The sequence below is a fragment of the Bufo bufo genome, chromosome 6, assembly GCF_905171765.1.
Source record: "Bufo bufo chromosome 6, aBufBuf1.1, whole genome shotgun sequence".
NCBI classification, from domain to species: Eukaryota; Metazoa; Chordata; class Amphibia; order Anura; family Bufonidae; genus Bufo; species Bufo bufo.
Window position 1 is genome coordinate 141420087 of NC_053394.1, and position 21685 is coordinate 141441771.

Genomic DNA, 21685 nt, shown 5'->3' on the forward strand with positions numbered 1-21685 from the left:
CACTATAAAATGCCCCTATAGCCTGCCCCACATAGATACCCCCATAATGCTCCTTTCCTCCCTTCCCCATAGTGGCATCAAAATGGGTGCCAGTATTAAATGCCCCTATATAATGCCCTCATAGTGCTCTTGTCCCCCACTTCTCCATAGTGCCCACCTATAATGCGTGCCAGTATATAGGGCCCCCAGTAGATGCCCCCATAGTGCTCCTTCCCCTCTTCTCCATAGTGCCCCCCCCATAATGTGCCAGTATATAGGGCCCCCATAGTGCTTCCTCTTTTCTCCATAGTGCCCCCATATTGTGCCAGTATATAGGCCCCCGATATTGTGCCAGTATATATGGCCCCATAGTGCATCCCCTCTTCTCCATAGTGCCGCCCCCCCCCCATATTGTGCCAGTATATAGGGCCCCATAGTGCTTCCCCTCTTCTGCATAGTGTCCCCCCATATTGTGCCAGTATATAAGGCCCCATAGTGCCCCCCATATTGTGCCAGTATATAGGGCCCCATAGTGCTTCCCCTCTTCTGCATAGTGCCCCCCCATATTGTGCCAGTATATAGGGCCCCATAGTGCTTCCCCTCTTCTCCACAGTGCCCCCCCATGTTGTGCCAGTATATAGGGCCCCATAGTGCTTCCCCTCTTCTCCATAGTGCCCCCCCATTTTGTGCCAGTATATAGGCACCCCCATATTGTGCCAGTATATATGGCCCCATAGTGCTTCCCCTCTTCTCCATAGTGCCGACCCCCCCCTATTGTGCCAGTATATAGGGCCCCATAGTGCTTCCCCTCTTCTGCATAGTGTCCCCCAATATTGTGCCAGTATATAGGGCCCCATAGTGCCCCCCCCATATTGTGCCATTATAGGCTACACGCCTAGTGCCTGTAGCCTATCAGAGTATTGGGCAAGGGAGACGCCTCTCCCCTGCTCCATTCATCTGTATCGCTGTCCTGAGGACGGCGATACAGATGAATATGGAGATGAGCACTTCCACAATGGAAGCACTCATCTCCACTCCTGCCCGGCTGCTGCAACATTAATTAAAAAAAAAAAAAACTCAGCCGGCGGCCCGGCTGATTGTGTTCGGCCCGGTCTGCCCTATGGCCAGTCTGGCCCTGGTTCAAAGATAGAACATGTCCTATTATTGCCCGCAAATCAAGTTCCGTGGCTCCATTCAAGTCAATGGGTCCGCAAAAAAAAGGAACACATACGGAATGTACTCCGTATGTCTTTCATATCCGTTCCGTTTTTGCAGAACCATCTATTGAAAATGTTATGCCCAGCCCAGTAATGTAATTACTGTATATGCCATATGGAAAAACGGAAAGGAAAAATGGAATAGAACCAGAAACACTACTGCAAAAAAAAAAAAAAAAACGGAAAAACTGATCCATTAAAAACAGCCCGCAAAACACCGAAAAAGCCATACGGTCATAAACAAGCCCTTAATATGTTTACTTCTACTTAATTCAAATTTAACTATATAATCCTCAAACAGCTTTACAGCTCTTACAAGGGAGAGCTTCAACAGCTCTACCATGGGGTGATGTTCACACATGGTAAAATTGCTACAGAAAAATCCATGGCAAGTTCAAAAGTCCATGCAAATTTCTAAATAGTGCATAAAGTGCATAAAAGGCGTTTTGAAATCACCATTTAGTGAACTGCACTCAAGAAGGTGAAAATTTTATCCAAACAAGTGAACAATGAAAGTTTATGAAGTTTCTCTAAAAGGTTTATCGTGCATAATCCACACAGTGATGCAGGAGGATGACATTTGTGGTTTACATTAATTGTAAGCATTCTCTTTTCTTTTCAGATTGATTTCTTTACACAGATGATTTTCAACATAGAGAAGGGAACACTGAAGAAACAATTCCCGTTTGAACAAGTAAAGTCTTGTGCGGATAATGATGGCCTGAGGTTTGTCATCTCCTTTCATGGACATCAAAACTATGAGCTAGAGGCAGCTTGTATGGAGGATAAGCAGAGTGTAAGTGCCATACTGGTATAACCTGGGTATCTCTTCTATAAAATTATATATGTACAGCTGGTATAATTTATACATCCTCTCGTATATAGTAATACTGTATGGACCATGCTGGTATAACCTGGGCAACTTCTGTATATAATTGTCACGGCTGAGGATGGGGAAAACCCTCAGCCATGCGGTATCAGCAGATGGAGTCGCTGCAAGGCCAGGACAGAGAATTAGGGAGCTGGTCACCTCCTACACATCCCTAACTCTGACCCTGTCTCCTATTCGTATGAGCCAACCCTGAAGGTAGGAGGGCTCATACTCCGGAACCTGATGTTCCTGCTCACCCTCAGGGTGGCCCTGAACTAGGAGCAGGGTAAGACGACCCGTTCCTCCTAGACACGGAGGAACAGGAGTCTCACTGGCCAAGATACATAGAAAGGGGGAACATAAACAGACATATGGCAATGACAGGTAAGTGAGACTAGTTCCACACTTACCTGCCACAGACACACAACCTGGAACCCACGTGCAAGTGCTGCTATCCACAACCAACATAAAGGACACAGCACACAACAGACATCACACGGGATAAACCATAAACTAACACCAGACATTACGTTTATGACAACCAGGGTGGCCCTCACTGGCAGATGGTAAATAAGCAGGAGGTTGTCTCCAGCAAGCATGGCTGAAGCACCCTCTCTGACTACTGCCTTCCACTGAGGCTTTATAGGGCCAAGTAGCCACACCCACAGTCAGACACACCCAGTGCACACACACACTAGGAAGGAAGTTAACCCTTCCAACACCAAGGAAGGGAAAACAACAACTTAAAAGGGAAGTGCACACAACACATATAACACCCGTGCACACCGATAAAAGGCACACCTGTAAATAGAGGTTGCCAGGTGCAACCGCATGCCTACTGCAGCAAGCTGCCTAGCACCGCTCAGGCTGCTCTGCTGCCACATACACAATGTTGCCAGCGGCAACCACAGGTGAGGCAACATACTATAGCCCTCACCTGTGATTGACAACAACACCAAGACCGCAGGCAACTGCATGCGGTTACAGGAGTCACGACCATGACCATGGCCGTGACAATAATTATATATGTACAGCTGGTATAAGTTGTACATCTTCTTGTATATTGTCATATGGAGCATGATGGTATAACCTGGGCATCTTCTGTATATATTTATTAGAGATGATCGAATTTTTCTAAAATTTGATTTGACCGGTTCGCTGAATTTTCCGAAACGATTAAACAGCTATTTCCTGGCTGCAGAGAGCCTGTATATTGGTGTAGGACACTGTGTCTTGCAGTAACATGAATAGTGAGTCTGCTGTGGTAGTGAAAACATTATGAGTCCGTATGACATGCAGATGACAGGCGTCTCTCTTAGAATCACTGCAAACTTCACTTATTTGGGCAGTTACGGGGCCAAAACTGACCAAATAACTCAAGTGTGAACTCAGCCTTACAGGTCGATGTTGGCATCAAGAAGAAGCGCACTCCTTTTACACCGTCGTCAGCTGATTCCACATAGATGTCTACAGAACCTGTTCCATTAAACGCTTATGCAACAAACAAAGGATAAACTGAGACTAGACGGGTATAGTAGCAAAATATACATATACTTTATTAGACAATACATAAAAAGTTAATTTATATGTGATGTATCACATCAGATAAAAAGGTGGACTACACCTGAGGGGACATAACAGTTACATACAATTAGAAAAATAGGGCAGTGAGGCTAACAATCAGCTAAAATTCACAAATGTCCAGAAAAAGTGCAAATGCATATCTCCAAACTTGTACACATATATACACGCACATAGGACCTATTTCACATGTAAAAAAATTGTCACAAGTATCCACAATTTTACTGGTATACACGTATGTATCTCCGGAAAAAAGGCTGCCAGTGCATCAAAGACCCCGATCTGAGACATACACATGTATAGCAACTGGACAATCACAAAGTCCCATCCACTTGTAAAAAAAGACTAATGCCTCAATCTCAGCAAAAAAGTGCGTATGTGCATATTATCATCCATTATAAAAATAGAGATACAAAACCAAGTCCCATAGACATGCGTGAACATATATGTACATATCACCTTAAGGGCAAGTAGGATTACTGCCAGTGTCCTAAGAATAGAGCCATGTATGGATGCATATGCATATACAGAAACATACACACAGGAATCAATCACCTAAATAGCTGTGTCTAAACAGAATGAAAAAATCAATCACAGAGGTCGATTCCTGCAACAAACACAAGAGTAACTAAGTTATATCACAAAGACATTGGTTTACAGAGCAAAGGGTAGCCTCACACTATGAAATTACATACCCATAAAATGAAAAACTGTCCACTCAGTGTACATGCTTATGTACACTGAGTGGCTACGTTACTATAGGGTATTTTCCATCATATAGGATCAGGGCTGGGACAAGGTCCACCACAACAGAGGCTGAGCTGCCCAAGTGCGCCCCCCCCCCCCCCCACCCCCCCCCCCCCCCCCCCCCCCCCGAGCGTTCCTTGTAATTTTACCCCATCCAGAACCCCATCAGACTCAGATCAGACGGAAAACAATATTATCTTTATTTAAAAACTATCTTACTTCACTTCAGCGCAGACTCTCACGCTCTATCCCTGCTGGGGCCTGGGCTGGGTCCGGATCGTGACACAGTGCTGCCTGCTGCTGCCTGCACTGCTCCTGGTCTCCAGAGGGCGCACATGTGACCTGACTGCGTACAGCGCGTCAGGTCAAAGTGCGGTCTGTACGCAGCCAGTTAGGCAAGCGACTGAGCAGAGACCAGAGCAGCGGAGCGGCTGAGCCAGGAGGCGGAGCGGGGAGGGAGCACGTAAGTCAGTGCCAAATGCAGGGGCGGACAAAGGGCCCCCCCCCATAAAAAAACACCCATACAGATATAAATATATGCGTGCAAAATTAAAAAAAAATCTTGATAATATGGGTAAATATGTTTATATATTTTTTTCATACTAGGTCACGCCTCTAACTCCTCCAAGGCCAGCACATAGTAATAACGCCCACACTATGCCCCCTTCACAGCACTTATGCCCAGATATGTGCCCCCTTTCACAGTAGCTATGCCAGATATGTGCCCCTCACAGTAGTTATACCAGATATGTGCCCCTTCACAGTAGCTATGCCAGATATGTGCCCCTCACAGTAGTTATACCAGATATGTGCCCCTTCACAGTAGCTATGCCAGATATGTGCCCCTCACAGTAGTTATACCAGATATGTGCCCCTTCACAGTAGATATGCCAGATATGTGTCCCTCACAGTATTTATACCAGATATGTCCCCCTTCACAGTAGCTATGCCAGATATGTGCCCCTTCACAGGGGAGGAAGGGGTGATCAAGGGCATCAAAGATGGTGGAGACCGTTCAGATCCTGTGGCTCATATTAATGCCCCCTTAATGCCCTCACACAGTAATTATTGCCCATTTGTGCCAGCACACAGTAGTAATATCCACATTGTGCCCTGTCACAGTTTATGCCAGATATGTGCCCCTCACAGTATATGCCCTGATATGTGCCCCCTCACACAGACCCATTGAAATGAATGGGTCTGGATTCAGTCTGGATGATATGCATTTGCTGCACACATCGCATCCAGTAGGAAAATTTGCTATTGAAAGAGGATTTAATCTGACATCACACGTGGAGGGACACCGGTGCATGCCATTTGCCGACACCAGACAAAGCAACCATGCGACGCTCAGCAAGTATCGTACATGGACCTTTCTGATTTGATAATTGTTGGGTGTCCGAAATGTTTTTGCTCTTTCTCCGTGTCTGATCAGAAGAACCTGAGGGGGTCATTTATTATCCCGAAATACGCCTATATTTCAGGTGCAGTCGCCGCAATCTGCGACTTTGCCCCGCTCACGCCATGTCTAAATGAGTAGACATGAAAGGGGAGGGGCCGACAGGCCCATCTCATTCACCATTTTCTACGCCTGGTTTAGGGGTAGAAAATGATCTACATCTAGAACTGGAACATCTATAACATGTAGAACTGGCGGAGGATCCACCAAGGGTTATGGAGAGGCCGGCGCCTCTCCATAACTTCGGCGGAAGCACCACCAGATATAGGGGTTATTAAGATCGGGGGCTAAAACGCTGGTCTTAATAAATGACCCCCTGAGTGTCTGAGCAACACTTTTAACCAATTTACACGACACGAACCATATGCATTTTGTGATCTGCAAATTACGGATAACGCCCATGTGCATCTACCTTTTTTTTTTTGCAGACCCATTAACTAGCCTGCATGTTGGGGGACCAGTATAGGACATGTCACATTTTCTATCCTTTGGGGAACAGACATAAGGATGCAGAAAGAAAATGACTTCCATGTGCTTTCCATATCCGTATGTCCGTTATGCACAAAACAGAAAATGTGACACGTCCTATACTTCTCTACAAAATGCGGACTTAAGTCAATGGGTCTGCAAAAATATGCGGATCGCACATGGACCACATCCATATCTTGCCGATCCACGGACCACAAAATACAAGAGTGTGGGCCAGGGCCAGTCACAAGAGGGCCAGAGGGGGACAGGGGTAATGGGTGGAGTAAAAAAAAAAAAACATATTAAGTGTCAAGTTCAGTGCCTGGCAGGGACAGTGGGCACAGGGGCCACCTCCAGTCCTTACTCACTTTCTCCTGAGTTGCTGGTTTGCTGCAGGCCTCACACATTAAGCACCAACTCTGAGGTGCTGAAAAGCTAGGAGAGGACCAGATGTGGGGTGAAGCTACCGATGGGGGCTACATCATCACTTGATGGGCGGAGCTACCGGCATTCACTAGACGGGGGCGTAGCTACCGCCATTCACTAGACGGGGGCGGAGCTACCGCCATCACTAGATGGGGGCGGAGCTACCGGCATCACTACACGGGGGCAGAGCTACCGACACCGTAAAAGTGGCTCAGCACAGGCCTGCCACAGGAGGCAGGGCGATCACAGATACAGCGCGGGCAGCAGCGGCGATGTGTTCAGTGGCCTGCCTGCCGCCCAGAGGTTGGGGAGCTGGCCTGCGCCTTGAGGCTGGAGCCTCCCCAGCCTCTGTGTCGGCCCGGCCCTGCATAGGATTACTAAATGTGAACGCAAATCTGTGTGCATTCTGTGACTGTTGTATTCTAAACGCTTATACAAGTAGAGCCCCCCGACAGAGTGGAGTGGGTGTCAGCAGTAAGTTTGTGTTGATGTCACTCATTATTTTGTTCTTCCTCTGATCCGTCAGAACAATAACCCCCAAAAATCAGATCCTGTCTGTTGAGCATCCGCCTTCACTCGGTTAGCATTTGGTCAGTAATCCATCATTATTGCTAATGCCAGAAAAACAGGAGTGGATCCAAAACAGAGATGACACATGAATGGAATATTTGCATGTCTTCTGTGTTTTGTACCCACTCCTGCATTTGGCTACCAAATCATAATCCAATTCTGATGGACCATACAGGCCTTACAGCTGCTACACAGACAGGATCCGTTGTGCTTCTCATTTTTTCTTCCTTCTGACAGATCAAAAGAAGAGTCCAAAAAATGGTGATGTCATCAAGGCCAAAAAGGCAAAATAGTGGCCCAGTCATGAAGTGGAGTCATGGAGTGGGGACGGTGGGGAGAACAGCTTGAGAAGTCCGCAGAGTGGCCTAATGACATAGTGGTGAGGTGGAAGCAGCATGAGGAGACCACATAGTGGCCCAGTGATATAGTGGTGAGGTGGCAGCAGCATGAAGATGCCACAGAGCGGAACAATGACAGAGTGTGGAGGTGGCAGCAGCAGCATGAGGAGGCCACAGAGTGGCAAGGTGACATAGTTTTGAGATAGCAGCAGCATGAGGAGGCCACAAAGTGGTCCAGTGACATAGTGTTAATGTAGCAGCAGCATGAGGAGACCACAGAGTGGCCCAGTAACATAGTGGTGAGGTGGCAGCAGCAGCAGCATGAGGAGGCCACAAAGTGGCAAGGTGACATAATGTTGAGGTAGTAGCAGCAGCATGATAAGGCCACAGAGTCGCAAGGTGGAATAGTATGTAGGTGGAAGCAGCAGCATGAGGAGGCCACAGAGTGGCAAGTTGACATAGTGTGGAGGTGGCAGCAGCAGTAGAATGAGGAGACCACAGAGTAACCTAGTGACAGAGTGGGGAGGTGGGTGGCAATAACAGTACTTGCTGACGATTGTGGGTGTATGAAGGAGCACTTGGCATCAGATGTGTGGCATCAGGCGGGTGGCAGCATCAGAATAGTAGCTGAGGCAGGTAGCCAGAAGACACCGGTCTCTTTTGTCAAGGTTTGAGTAAGGCATGGATGATCTAATCTGATGCATCAGGCTTTGGTAGGTGGAAATCCTGGCTGATCCACGCCTGATTAATCTTGACAAAGGTCAGTCTCTCCACATTTTGGGTGGACCGGCGAGTTCTCATTGGGGTAACTATGGCCCCCGCCGCACTAAACACCCGCTCTGATGCCACACTACTGGCTGAGAAAGACAGCTTTTCCAGGGCAAATTAGGCCAGTTGTGGCCACAAATTCAGTTTGGCTGCCTAGTAGTCCAGGGGATCTTTGATGATGGTTGGCAGGGTGCACTCCAAGTATGCCACCACCTGCTGGTTCAGGTTCTGCTCTTTGTCTAGCTGCTGGTGAGTAGTTTCTTCACTATGCGGTTGAAGAAAGTTGCTCATCAGCGACTCTAGACTCAGGCTGCTGCTGATGGAGCTGGTACTGCTCCTGCCACCTCCCCTCAGCAGCCGTGGCAGTGGAACATGAGTGCAGAGGGCCCCCGGTCAGACCTGCAAGAGGATGGACGATGGTGCAGATAGGCAGTGGCCAACTGACTACATAGGATAAGGGATGAGCGAACCCGAACTGTATAGTTCGGGTTCGTACCGAATTTTGGGGTGTCCGTGACACGGACCCGAACCACTTTCGTAAAAGTCTGGGTTCGGTTCGTTGTTCGGCGCTTTCTTGGCGCTTTTTGAAAGGCTGCAAAGCAGCCAATCAACAAGCATCATACTACTTGCCCCAAGAGGCCATCACAGCCATGCCTACTATTGGCATGGCTGTGATTGGCCAGTGCAGCATGTGACCCAGCCTCTATATAAGCTTGGGTCACGTAGTGCTGCATGTCACTCTGCTGTTACAAGTGTAGGGAGAGGTTGCAGCTGCGACGTTAGGGCGAGATTAGGCAGTGATTAACTCCTCCAAAAGACTTCATTCAGTGATCGATATACAGCTGTGGATCATTAAACTGCTGCTATTCAATTGTTCACTGTTTTTAGGCTGCCCAGAGCGTTTTTCATTCACTTTTTTCTGGGTTGATAGGCGGCCATTTTGTGTCTTGTGGTGCGCCAGCACAAGCTGCCACCAAGTCCATTTAACCATCTATAGTGTGGTTATTTTTTGGCTATATCCTACATCAGGGTCAAGCTGTCATCAAGTGCATTTAACCATCAATAGTGTGGTTACTTTTTGGCCATATACTACATCGGGGCAAGCTGAGCCTGTCACCAAGTGCATTTAACCATCAATAGTGTGGTTATTTTTTGGCTATATCCTACATCAGGGTCAAGCTGTCATCAAGTGCATTTAACCATCAATATTGTGGTTATTTTTTGGCCATATACTACATCAGGGGCAAGCTGAGCCTGTCACCAAGTGCATTTAACCATCAATAGTGTGGTTATTTTTTGGCTATATCCTACATCAGGGTCAAGCTGTCATCAAGTGCATTTAACCATCAATAGTGTGGTTATTTTTTGGCCATATACTACATCAGGGGCAAGCTGAGCCTGTCACAAGTGCATTTAACCATCAATAGTGTGGTTGTTTTTTGGCTATATCCTACATATGGGGCAAGCTGTCACACCAAGTGCATTTAACCATCAATAGTGTGGTTATTTTTTGGCTATATCCTACATATGGGGCTTGGCTGTGCTTGCTATTTTATTGAGGGGTGAAATACAATTGCCAAAATAGCAGTACCCTAAATCTGGTGTTTCAGCTGTGGCCAGCCAATTGTAATACTGTCTGCTGTCTGGCAAAGGATATATTTTTGTTCAGGGTTGAAATACAATTCCCAATTTTGCAATTCTCTAAATTAGTTGTTTCTGCTGTATCAGGCCTACTTTAAATCTATCCCTAAAAGGGTATATAAGATTCAAGGTGCAGATAGGGTTATTCTCAATAACTTCACACACACGCTACAGTGCAATTCCAAGTCTAATTCTGTGTGTAAACGTATACCTGTCACCCAGCGCCTAAAAAATAGGCCTCAAATTTATTTTCATCCAAATCTGTCATTATTGCTTTAGCTGGTCAAGTTATTTAGTGTCCTTCAAAGCACAGTTTTTGTTCTGGGTTGAAATACAATTCCCAATTTTCCAATTCTCTAAATTAGTGGTTTCTGCTGTATCAGGCCTACTTTAAATCTATCCCTAAAAGGGTATATTAGATTCAAGGTGCTGATAGGGTAATTCTCAATAACTTCACACACACGCTACTGTGCAGATCCAAGTCTAATTCTGTCCGTAAACGTATACCTGTCACCCAGCGCCTAAATAATAGGCCTCAAATTTATATTCAGCTAAATCTGTCATTACTGCTGTGCCTGTATTAGTGTAATACGGTACCTAAATAGATAGCCAGATAGTGTTAGGTGTCTGTAAAAAAAAAGGCCTGAATTTGAATTCAATACATTGGGCCAAATAATATTTTTCTTATTGTGGTGAACGGTAACAATGAGGAAAACATCTAGTAAGGGACGCGGACGCGGACATGGTCGTGGTGGTGTTAGTGGACCCTCTAAAGCTGGGAGAGGACGTGACCGTTCTGCCACAGCCACACGTCCTAGTGTACCAACTACCTCAGGTCCCAGTAGCCGCCAGAATTTACAGGGATATTTGGTGGGGCCCAATGCCGTTCTAAGGATGGTAAGGCCTGAGCAGGTACAGGCATTAGTCAATTGAGTGGCCGACAGTGGATCCAGCACGTTCACATTATCTCCCACCCAGTCTTCTGCAGAAAGCGCACAGATGGCGCATGAAAACCAAGCCCATCAGTCTGTCACATCACCCCCATGCATATCAGGGAAACTGTCTGAGCCTCAAGTTATGCAGCAGTCTCTTATGCTGTTTGAAGACTCTGCTGGCAGGGTTTCCCAAGGGCATCCACCTAGACCTTCCCCAGCGGTGGAAGACATAGAATGCACTAACGCACAACCACTTATGTTTCCTGATGAGGAGGACATGGGAATACCACCTCAGCACGTCTCTGATGATGACGAAACACAGGTTCCAACTGCTGCGTCTTTCTGCAGTGTGCAGACTGAACAGGAGGTCAGGGATGAAGACGATGCAGGGGACGATGAGGTCCTAGACCCCACATGGAATGAAGGTCGTGCCACTGACTTTCACAGTTCGGAGGAAGAGGCAGTGGTGAGACCGAGCCAACAGCGTAGCAAAAGACAAAGAGGGAGCAGTGGGCAAAAGCAGAACACCCGCCGCCAAGGGACTCCGCCTGCTACTGACCGCCGCCATCTGGGACCGAGCACCCCAAAGGCAGCTTCAAGGAGTTCCCTGGCATGGCACTTCTTCAAACAATGTGCTGACGACAAGACCCGAGTGGTTTGCACGCTGTGCCATCAGAGCCTGAAGCGAGGCATTAACGTTCTGAACCTTAGCACAACCTGCATGACCAGGCACCTGCATGCAAAGCATGAACTGCAGTGGAGTAAACACCTTAAAAACAAGGAAGTCACTCAGGCTCCCCCGGCTACCTCTTCTGCTGCTGCCGCCTCAGCCTCTTCTGCTGCTGCCGCCGCCTCGGCCTCTTCCTCCGCCTCTGGAGGAACGTTGTCACCTGCCGCCCAGCAAACATGGGATGTACCACCAACACCACCACCTGCGTCACCAAGCATCTCAACCATGTCACACGGCAGCGTTCAGCTCTCCATCTCACAAACATTTGAGAGAAAGCGTAAATTCCCACCTAGCCACCCTCGATCCCTGGCCCTGAATGCCAGCATTTCTAAACTACTGGCCTATGAAATGCTGTCATTTAGGCTGGCGGACACAGACAGCTTCAAACAGCTCATGTCGCTTGCTGTCCCACAGTATGTTGTTCCCAGCCGGCACTACTTCTCCAAGAGAGCCGTGCCTTCCCAGCACAACCAAGTATCCGATAAAATCAAGTGTGCACTGCGCAACGCCATCTGTGGCAAGGTCCACCTAACCACAGATACGTGGACCAGTAAGCACGGCCAGGGACGCTATATCTCCCTAACTGCACACTGGGTAAATGTAGTGGCGGCTGGGCCCCAGGCGGAGAGCTGTTTGGCGCACGTCCTTCCGCCGCCAAGGATCGCAGGGCAACATTCTTTGCCTCCTGTCTCCTCCTCCTCCTACTCAGCTTCCTCCTCCTCTTCTTCCACCTGCTCATCCAGTCAGCCACACACCTTCACGACCAACTTCAGCACAGCCCGAGGTAAACGTCAGCAGGCCATTCTGAAACTCATATGTTTGCGGGACAGGCCCCACACCGCACAGGAGTTGTGGCGGGGTATAGAACAACAGACCGACGAGTGGTTGCTGCCGGTGAGCCTCAAGCCCGGCCTGGTGGTGTGCGATAATGGGCGAAATCTCGTTGCAGCTCTGGGACTAGCCGATTTGACGCACATCCCTTGCCTGGCGCATGTGCTGAATTTGGTGGTGCAGAAGTTCATTCGCAACTACCAGGACATGTCAGAGCTGCTGCATAAAGCGCGGGCCGTCTGTTCGCGCTTCCGGCGTTCACATCCTGCCGCTGCTCGCCTGTCTGCGTTACAGCGTAACTTCGGCCTTCCCGCTCACCGCCTCATATGCGACGTGCCCACCAGGTGGAACTCCACCTTGCACATGCTGGACAGACTGTGCGAGCAGCAGCAGGCCATAGTGGAGTTTCAGCTGCAGCACACACGGGTCAGTCGCACTGCGGAACAGCACCACTTCACCACCAATGACTGAGCCTCCATGCGAGACCTGTGTGCCCTGTTGCGCTGTTTCGAGTACTCCACCAACGTGGCCAGTGGCGATGACGCCGTTATCAGCGTTACAATACCACTTCTATGTCTCCTTGAGAAAACACTTAGGGCGATGATGGAAGAGGAGGTGGCCCAGGAGGAGGAAGAGGAAGAGGGGTCATTTTTAGCACTTTCAGGCCATTCTCTTCGAAGTGACTCAGAGGGAGGTTTTTTGCAACAGCAGAGGCCAGGTACAAATATGGCCAGACAGGGCCCACTACTGGAGGACGAGGAGGACGAGGATGAGGAGGAGGTGGAGGAGGATGAGGATGAAGCATGTTCACAGCGGGGTGGCACCCAACGCAGCTCGGGCCCATCACTGGTGCGTGGCTGGGGGGAAACGCAGGACGATGACGATACGCCTCCCACAGAGGACAGCTTGTCCTTACCTCTGGGCAGCCTGGCACACGAGCGACTACATGCTGCAGTGCCTGCGCACCGACAGCAGAGTTGCCCACATTTTAACGTGTGCGGACTACTGGGTTGCCACCCTGCTGGATCCACGGTACAAAGACAATGTGCCCACCTTACTTCCTGCACTGGAGCGTGATAGGAAGATGCGCGAGTACAAGCGTACGTTGGTAGACGCGCTACTGAGAGCATTCCCAAATGTCACAGGGGAACAAGTGGAAGCCCAAGGCGAAGGCAGAGGAGGAGCAAGAGGTCGCCAACGCAGCTGTGTCACGGCCAGCTCCTCTGAGGGCAGGGTTAGCATGGCAGAGATGTGGAAAAGTTTTGTCACCACGCCACAGCTAACTGCACCACCACCTGATACGGAACGTGTTAGCAGGAGGCAACATTTCAATAACATGGTGGAACAGTACCTGTGCACACCCCTCCACGTACTGACTGATGGTTCGGCCCCATTCAACTTCTGGGTCTCCAAATTGTCCATGTGGCCAGAGCTAGCCTTTTATGCCTTGAAGGTGCTGGCCTGCCCGGCGGCCAGCGTTTTGTCTGAACGTGTATTCAGCACGGCAGGGGGCATCATTACAGACAAACGCAGCCGCCTGTCTACAGCCAATGTGGACAAGCTGACGTTCATAAAAATGAACCAGGCATGGATCCCACAGGACCTGTCCATCCCTTGTGCAGATTAGACATTAACTACCTCCCCTTAACTATATATTATTGTACTCCAGGGCACTTCCTCATTCAATCCTATTTTTATTTTCATTTTACCATTATATTGCGGGGCAACCCAAAGTTGAATGAACCTCTCCTCTGTCTGGGTGCCGGGGCCTAAAAATATCTGACAGTGGCCTGTTCCAGTGTTGGGTGACATCAAGCCTGATTCTCTGCTATGACATGAAGACTGATTCTCTGCTGACATGAAGCCAGATTCTCTGCTATGGGACCTCTCTCCTCTGTCTGGGTGCCTGGGCCTAAATATGTGACAATGGACTGTTCCAGTGGTGGGTGACGTGAAGCCTGATTCTCTGCTATGACATGAAGACTGATTCTCTGCTGACATGAAGCCTGAATCTCTGTTATGGGACCTCTCTCTTCTGTCTGGGTGCCGGGGCCTAAAAATATCTGACAGTGGCCTGTTCCAGTGGTGGGTGACATGAAGCCTGATTCTCTGCTATGACATGAAGACTGATTCTCTGCTGACATGAAGCCTGAATCTCTGTTATGGGACCTCTCTCCTCTGTCTGGGTGCCGGGGCCTAAAAATATCTGACAGTGGCCTGTTCCAGTGGTGGGTGACATGAAGCCTGATTCTCTGCTATGACATGAAGACTGATTCTCTGCTGAGTCGCTGACATGAAGCCAGATTCTATGTTATGGGACCTCTCTCCTCTGTCTGGGTGCCGGGGCCTAAATTATATGGCAATGGACTGTTCCAATGTTGGGTGACGTGAAGCATGATTCTCTGCTATGACATGAAGACTGATTCTCTGCTGACATGAAGCCAGATTCTATGTTATGGGACCTCTATCCTCTGTCTGGGTGCCGGGGCCTAAAAATATCTGACAGTGGCCTGTTCCAGTGGTGGGTGACATGAAGCCTGATTCTCTGCTATGACATGAAGACTGATTCTCTGCTGACATGAAGCCAGATTCTATGTTATGGGACCTCTCTCCTCTGTCTGGGTGCTGGGGCCTAAATTATATGACAATGGACTGTTCCAATGTTGGGTGACATGAAGCATGATTCTCTGCTATGACATGAAGACTGATTCTCTGCTGACATGAAGCCTGAATCTCTGCTATGGGACCTCTCTCCTCTGCCTGGGTGCCTGGGCCTAAATATCTGACAATGGACTGTTCCAGTGGTGGGTGACGTGAAGCCTGATTCTCTGCTATGACATGAAGACTGATTCTCTGCTGACATGAAGCCTGATTCTCTGCTATGGGACCTCTCTCTAATTGATATTGGCTAATTTTTATTTATTTTATTTTTATTTTAACCCCTTAGGGACCGGGCTCATTTTCACCTTAAGGACCAGGCCATTTTTTGCAAATCTGACCAGTGTCACTTTAAGTGCTCATAACTTTAAAACGCTTTGACTTATCCAGGCCATTCTGAGATTGTTTTTTCGTCACATATTGTACTTCATGACACTGGTAAAATGAAGTCAAAAAAATTATTTTTTTTGCACAAAAAAATACCTAATTTACCAAAAATTTGAAAAAAATTAGCAAATTTCAAAGTTTCAGTTTCTCTACTTCTGTAATACATAGTAATACCCCAAAAAATTGTGATGACTTTACATTCCCCATATGTCTACTTCATGTTTGAATTGTTTTGGGAATGATATTTTAATTTTTTGGGGATGTTATAAGGCTTAGAAGTTTAGAAGCAAATCTTGAAATTTTTCAGAAATTTACAAAAACTCAATTTTTAGCGACCAGTTCAGGTCTGAAGTCACTTTGCGAGGCTTACATAATAGAAACCACCCAAAAATGACCCCATCTAAGAAACTACACCCCTCAAGGTATTCAAAACTGATTTTGCATACATTGTTAACCCTTTAGGTGTTGCACAAGAGTTATTGGCAAATGGGGAGGAAATTTGAGAATTTCATATTTTTGTCAAATTTTTCATTTTAACCCATTTTTTCCACTAACAAACCAAGGGTTAACAGCCAAACACCAAACAAGACTGTATCTTTATTGCCCTGACTCTGCCGTTTACAGAAACACCCAATATGTGGCCGTAAACTACTGTACGGCCACACAGCGGGGCGTAGAGTGAAAGGTGCACCATATGGTTTTTGGAAGGCTGATTTTTATGGACTGGTTTTTTGACACCATGTCCCATTTGAAGCCCCCTGATGCACCCCAAGAGGAGAAACTCCCTAAAAGTGACCCCATCTAAGAAACTACACCCCTCAAGGTATTCAAAACTGATTTTACATACGTCGTTAACCCTTTAGGTGTTGCACAAGAGTTATTGGCAAATGGGGATGAAATTTGAGAATTTCATTTTTTTGCCTAATTTTCAATTTTAACCCATTTTTTCCACTAACAAAGCAAGGGTTAACAGCCAAACAAGATTGTATCTTTATTGCCCTGACTCTGCCGTTTACAGAAACACCCCATATGTGGCCGTAAACTACTGTACGGGCACACAGTAGGGCGTAGAGTGAAAGGTGCGCGGTTTGGTTTTTGGAAGCCAGATTTTGCTGGACTGGTTTTTTGACCCCATGTCCCATTTGAAGCCCCCCTGATGCACCCCTAGATTAGAAATTCCATAAAAGTGACCCCATCTAAGAAACTACACCCCTCAAGCTATTCAAAACTGATTTTACAAACTTTGTTAACCCTTTAGGTGTTGCACAAGATTTAATGGAAAATAGAGACACAATTTCAAAATTTCACATTTTTGGCAGATTTTCCATTTTAATATTTTTTTTCCAGTTACAAAGCAAGGGTTAACAGCCAAACAAAACTCAAAATTTATGGCCCTTATTCTGTAGTTTACAGAAACACCCCATATGTGGTCGTAAACCGCTGTACGGGCACACGGCAGGGCGCAGAAGGAAAGGAATTCCATACGGTTTTTGGAAGGCAGGTTTTGCTGGACTGTTTTTTTTGACACCATGTCCCATTTGAAGCCCCCCTGATGCACCCCTAGAGTAAAAACTCCAAAAAAGTGACTCCATTTTAGAAACTACGGGATAGGGTGGCAGTTTTGTTGGTACTAGTTTAGGGTACATATGATTTTTGGTTGCTCTATATTACACTTTTTGTGCAGCAAGGTAACAAGAAATAGCTTTTTTGGCACGTTTTTTTTTTTTGTTATTTACAACATTCATCTGACAGGTTAGATCATGTGGTATTTTTATAGAGCAGGTTGTCGCGGACGCGGCGATACCTAATATGTATACATTTTTTTTTATTTATGTAAGTTTTATACAATAACTTCATTTTTAAAACCAAAAAAATGTTTTAGTGTCTCCATATTCTAAGAGCCATAGTTTTTTCAGTTTTTGGGCGATTATCTTGAGTAGGGTCTCATTTTTTGCGGGATGAGATGACGGTTTGATTGTTACTATTTTGGCGTACATGCGACTTTTTTGATCACTTTTATTACTTTTTTTGGGAAGTAAGGTGGGCAAAATTTCAATTTTCTCATAGTTTTTATTTTTTTATTTTTATGGCGTTCACCGTGCGGGGAAAGTAACATGACCATTTTATAGATCAGGTCGTTACGGACGCGGCAATACCTAATATGTGTAGTTTATTTTATTTTTTTAATTTTTATTCAGTGATAAATGTTTTTTTTTTTTATCTTAACTTTTTTCACTTTTTTTTACATTTTTGTGACCCAGACCCACTTGGTTCTTGAAGATCCAGTGGGTCTGGTGTCTGTATAATACAGTACAGAACAATATATATTGTTCTGTACTGTATTTTACTTACACTGAACAGATCTGTGCTTTTAGCATAGATCTGTTCAGCACCATGGACAGCAGGACGCCTGAGCAGGCGTCCTGTTGCCATGGGAACCCTCCCCGTCTGCTTCGCAGACGGGGAAGGGTAAGCACGGGGCTGAGGGGGGCTCTCTGGGGGCTCTCTCCCTCTCCATCGGGGGGCTGCAAAGCCACAGCAGCCCCCCGATGGAGAGGGAGGGAGCTCCCTGACCGATGACAGTTAACTTTTTCCATACAGCGGTCCGTACGGACCGCGGTATGGAAAGGGTTAAACGGCTGACATCTTCACAGATGTCAGCCGTTTATACCAGGGTGCCAGCAATGTGCTGGCACCCTGTTATACCCACTAGAAGCCAACGATCGTTCATGGGGAGGCGGGCGGGGGATCGCGATCCCGCCTGCCGCACCGCCCGCCTCCCGCAACGCCCCCACCGCCTGCGATGTGAAAAATAATGATTTTAGCCACTCTAAAGTTTCTGATCCCCGCGGTCAGGGACCGCGGCGATCAGAAACTGCAAAAAGCGCAGCAAACCGCAGGTCTGAATTGACCTGCGGTTTGCTGCGATCGCCGATACGGGGGGGTCAAATGACCCCCCCCTGCATTGTTACGGGATGCCGGCTGAATGATTTCAGCCGAAATCCCGTTCCAATTAACCCCTGGGGTGCCGGAATACAGATTTTAAGTCAGGACGTACCGGTACGTCCTGGGTCCTTAAGGACTCGGGAAATAGGGCGTACCGGTACGTCCTAGGTCCTTAAGGGGTTAATTCATTTCCCTATCCACATTTGTTTGCAGGGGATTTAACTACATTTTACTGCCTTTTGCTGCCCTCTAGCCCTTTCCTGGGCTGTTTTACAGCCTTTTTAGTGCCGAAAAGTTCGGGTCCCCATTGACTTCAATGGGGTTCGGGACGAAGTTCGGGTCGGGTTTGGATCCTGAACCCGAACATTTCCGGGAAGTTCGGCCGAACTTCTCGAACCCGAACATCCAGGTGTTCGCTCAACTCTACATAGGATGTCTCTATAGTAGTTCAGTTTGTGCTCCCTCTTAGCGGGTGTAAAAAAGGCCCCCATTTTGGACCGGTAGCGAGGGTCTAACATGGTGGAGAGCCAGTAATCAACCCTCTGGCGAATGTTGACAATTCGTCTGTCACTACGAAGCGAGCATGCATCGGACCATTTGCGCAAGTGACTTGGAGGGACTCCCTGCCTCCATCTCCACTGCATACTGCCACAGTGTGCCTGGGTCATCTGCCTCGTCTTCCTCATCTCCCTCTTGCTCCTCCGGCTGCTCCTACTCCTCCTCTCCTGTCATATATGAGTAGAAAAACCACCCATTTCACTACACATTTCTTGTCCTCCTCCTCCTCCAGTTCAGCCCCACAGGGCTCATGTGGCCATGAGATGTAGGCGCCACGTCTCCAGTCCCCTAACAAGCCAGATTTACCAGCATCTTTTTCAGGAAATGAATCCGTGGAATGACGTTGTTCATCCCGTAGTCCTGGCGAATGACAAATAAAGTGGCCTCCTCAAAAGGCACGAGCAAACGTCAGGTATCACGCCTGAGCTGCCACTGGCTGACATCGAAGTTACACAGGGGAGTTGTAACGTGGAGCCGGCGACGCTCTTCCTCCTTCCTGTGCCGCCGGCATCCCATCTCTGTGCAGGAGCGAGGACATGGCCGGAGTCCTTGTTTCCATGGATACCAGGGGGCAGGGAGGACCTGGCCGCGCACGCCTCCTCAGCGCAGCCGGCGTCCTCCTAGCTGATGTGTGAACTGAGGTTTGGGCTGGACTTGGGTCACATGACGCTGGCCACGTCACGTGACTCACTTGTTCCTGCTATTTAAACAGGCAGCCTGCTGGTCACCCTCACCAGCTTTCTTTATATATTGAGACCTTGCTAGTTTTGACCTCGGCTTTGTTTTTGACCTCGACCTCGCTACCTCCATTTGTATTTGACGTGACTTCTTGGCTTCCGATCTCGGCTTTGTTTGTGACCTTGCTATTGTGTTTTTCCCTGTGTACTGCGTGACCTCCTGGTTTTTGACTTTTGCTTCCCTGACTCTGTTCACGGTTTCCATTTGCTTTTAGGCCCCTGCACGTATTTAAGCTAGGGACTGCCACCAATTTGTACTCCGTCAGATAGGACGGGTCGCTCAAGTAGGTAGGGACAGAGGTGCGGGCTGCACTCTTCCCTTCCTTCCGTGACAGGAGTACCTCAGTCCGCTTGGATCATCAAGAAATCATTTTATGGCCTTTTCTCTGTTCGTATAGTCGGTCCAACATATGGAGGGGGGAATTCCAACGGGTGGAAACATCGCATATCAGCCTATGTTGGGGGATGCCGTTCTGCCGCTGCAGCTCAAGGATGGGTGTACTTTGTGGTGTACGAGTGGCTGAAGTGCATGCAAAGTTTCCTGGCCATTTTTAGGATGTCTTGCAGATAGGTGGAAGACTTCAGGAATTGCTTTACAACCAGATTGAACACGCGCGCCATGCAGGGCGCATGGCTCAGCCCTCCTTGATGCAGCGCCGACACCATGTTCTTCCCGTTGTCGGTTACCATGGTTCAGATTTTGAGTTGTCGCGGAGAAAGCCAGGATTTGATTTCTTGATGAAGGACACAGAGCAGTTCCTGCCCTGTGTGACTCTGTTCTCCCAGGCAAACGAGGTGTTGAACAGCGTGACACCGCCGTGCCCTGCACATGTGGTATGGTGGAGGATGAGGAGGCAGAGGCGGATATTGTCACAGGACCAACGGCATGAGAACATGGAGGCGGAAGCGGAGTCACCTGGCCAAGTTGCTGGTGTGGCTGGGCAGGAACCACATACTGTATACCCAGTGGGCCATAAAGGACATATATTGTCCTTGACCGTAGTTACAGCTACTGACCAATTTTCCCAAAAAAGGCTGTATCACAAAAAAAATTCACCACTGAATTCACTGCAAAACGGCTAATAACACATACTTAATTTTGCAACTAACACAGCGCAACAATGTCTGTATGACAATGTACTGTATATTCACCGCAGAACGGCTAATAACACGTACTTATTTTTCCCAATAATACACCCTAACAATGGCTGTATAACAATGTCTGTTCACTGCAGACCGGCTAATGAGACATATTATTTTTCCTATTAATACATCCAAAAAATAATAATATAACAATCACAATTCACCGCAGAACGGCTAATAGGACGTATGTATCTATCCAATTAATGGCTAATGGCTGTAGTACAATGGAACTTCACCGCTGAACGGCAAATAATTTTTTTTTTGCCACTTACATGCCAAAAAGTGTTGTCCTTTTCTCACTTCACCACAAAATGGCTAATGAGCCCTTTTTCTTTTTCCTACTTCACCACACAACGGCTAGCTTTTTTTTTGCCACTAATACACTCCAAAAAGGGCTTTAATTTTCTCACTTCACCACACAACGGCTAATAAGCCCTTTTTCTTTTTCCCCACTAATACACGCCAAAAAGAGGCTTTAGAACATATCCGTGAACGGCAAAATAATATTTTTTTTTTGCCACTAATTTTCTCACTTCACCACACAACAGCTAATAAGCCCCTTTCCCCCAATACACGACTAAAAAAAGGCTTTAGAACATATAACTGCGGCTGTGAATGGCAAATAATACTTTTTTTTGCCCTTTTTCTTTTTTCCCCACTATTACACGCCAAAAAGGGTTGTAATTTTCTCTCTT

The 21685-nt window shown here is 47.4% G+C and overlaps 1 protein-coding gene across 2 annotated transcripts in view; it reads left to right on the forward strand.

The window, feature by feature from the left end:
- Window positions 1-21685, forward strand: part of LOC121005103 (disheveled-associated activator of morphogenesis 1-like) — a 314210-nt gene that overhangs the window by 108319 nt on the left and 184206 nt on the right. For both annotated transcript variants that reach the window (XM_040437659.1, XM_040437660.1), the window contains exon 4: window positions 1819-1992. In XM_040437659.1, coding sequence (XP_040293593.1) covers window positions 1819-1992 — 174 coding nt within the window. The remainder of the gene's footprint in view (window positions 1-1818; window positions 1993-21685) is intronic.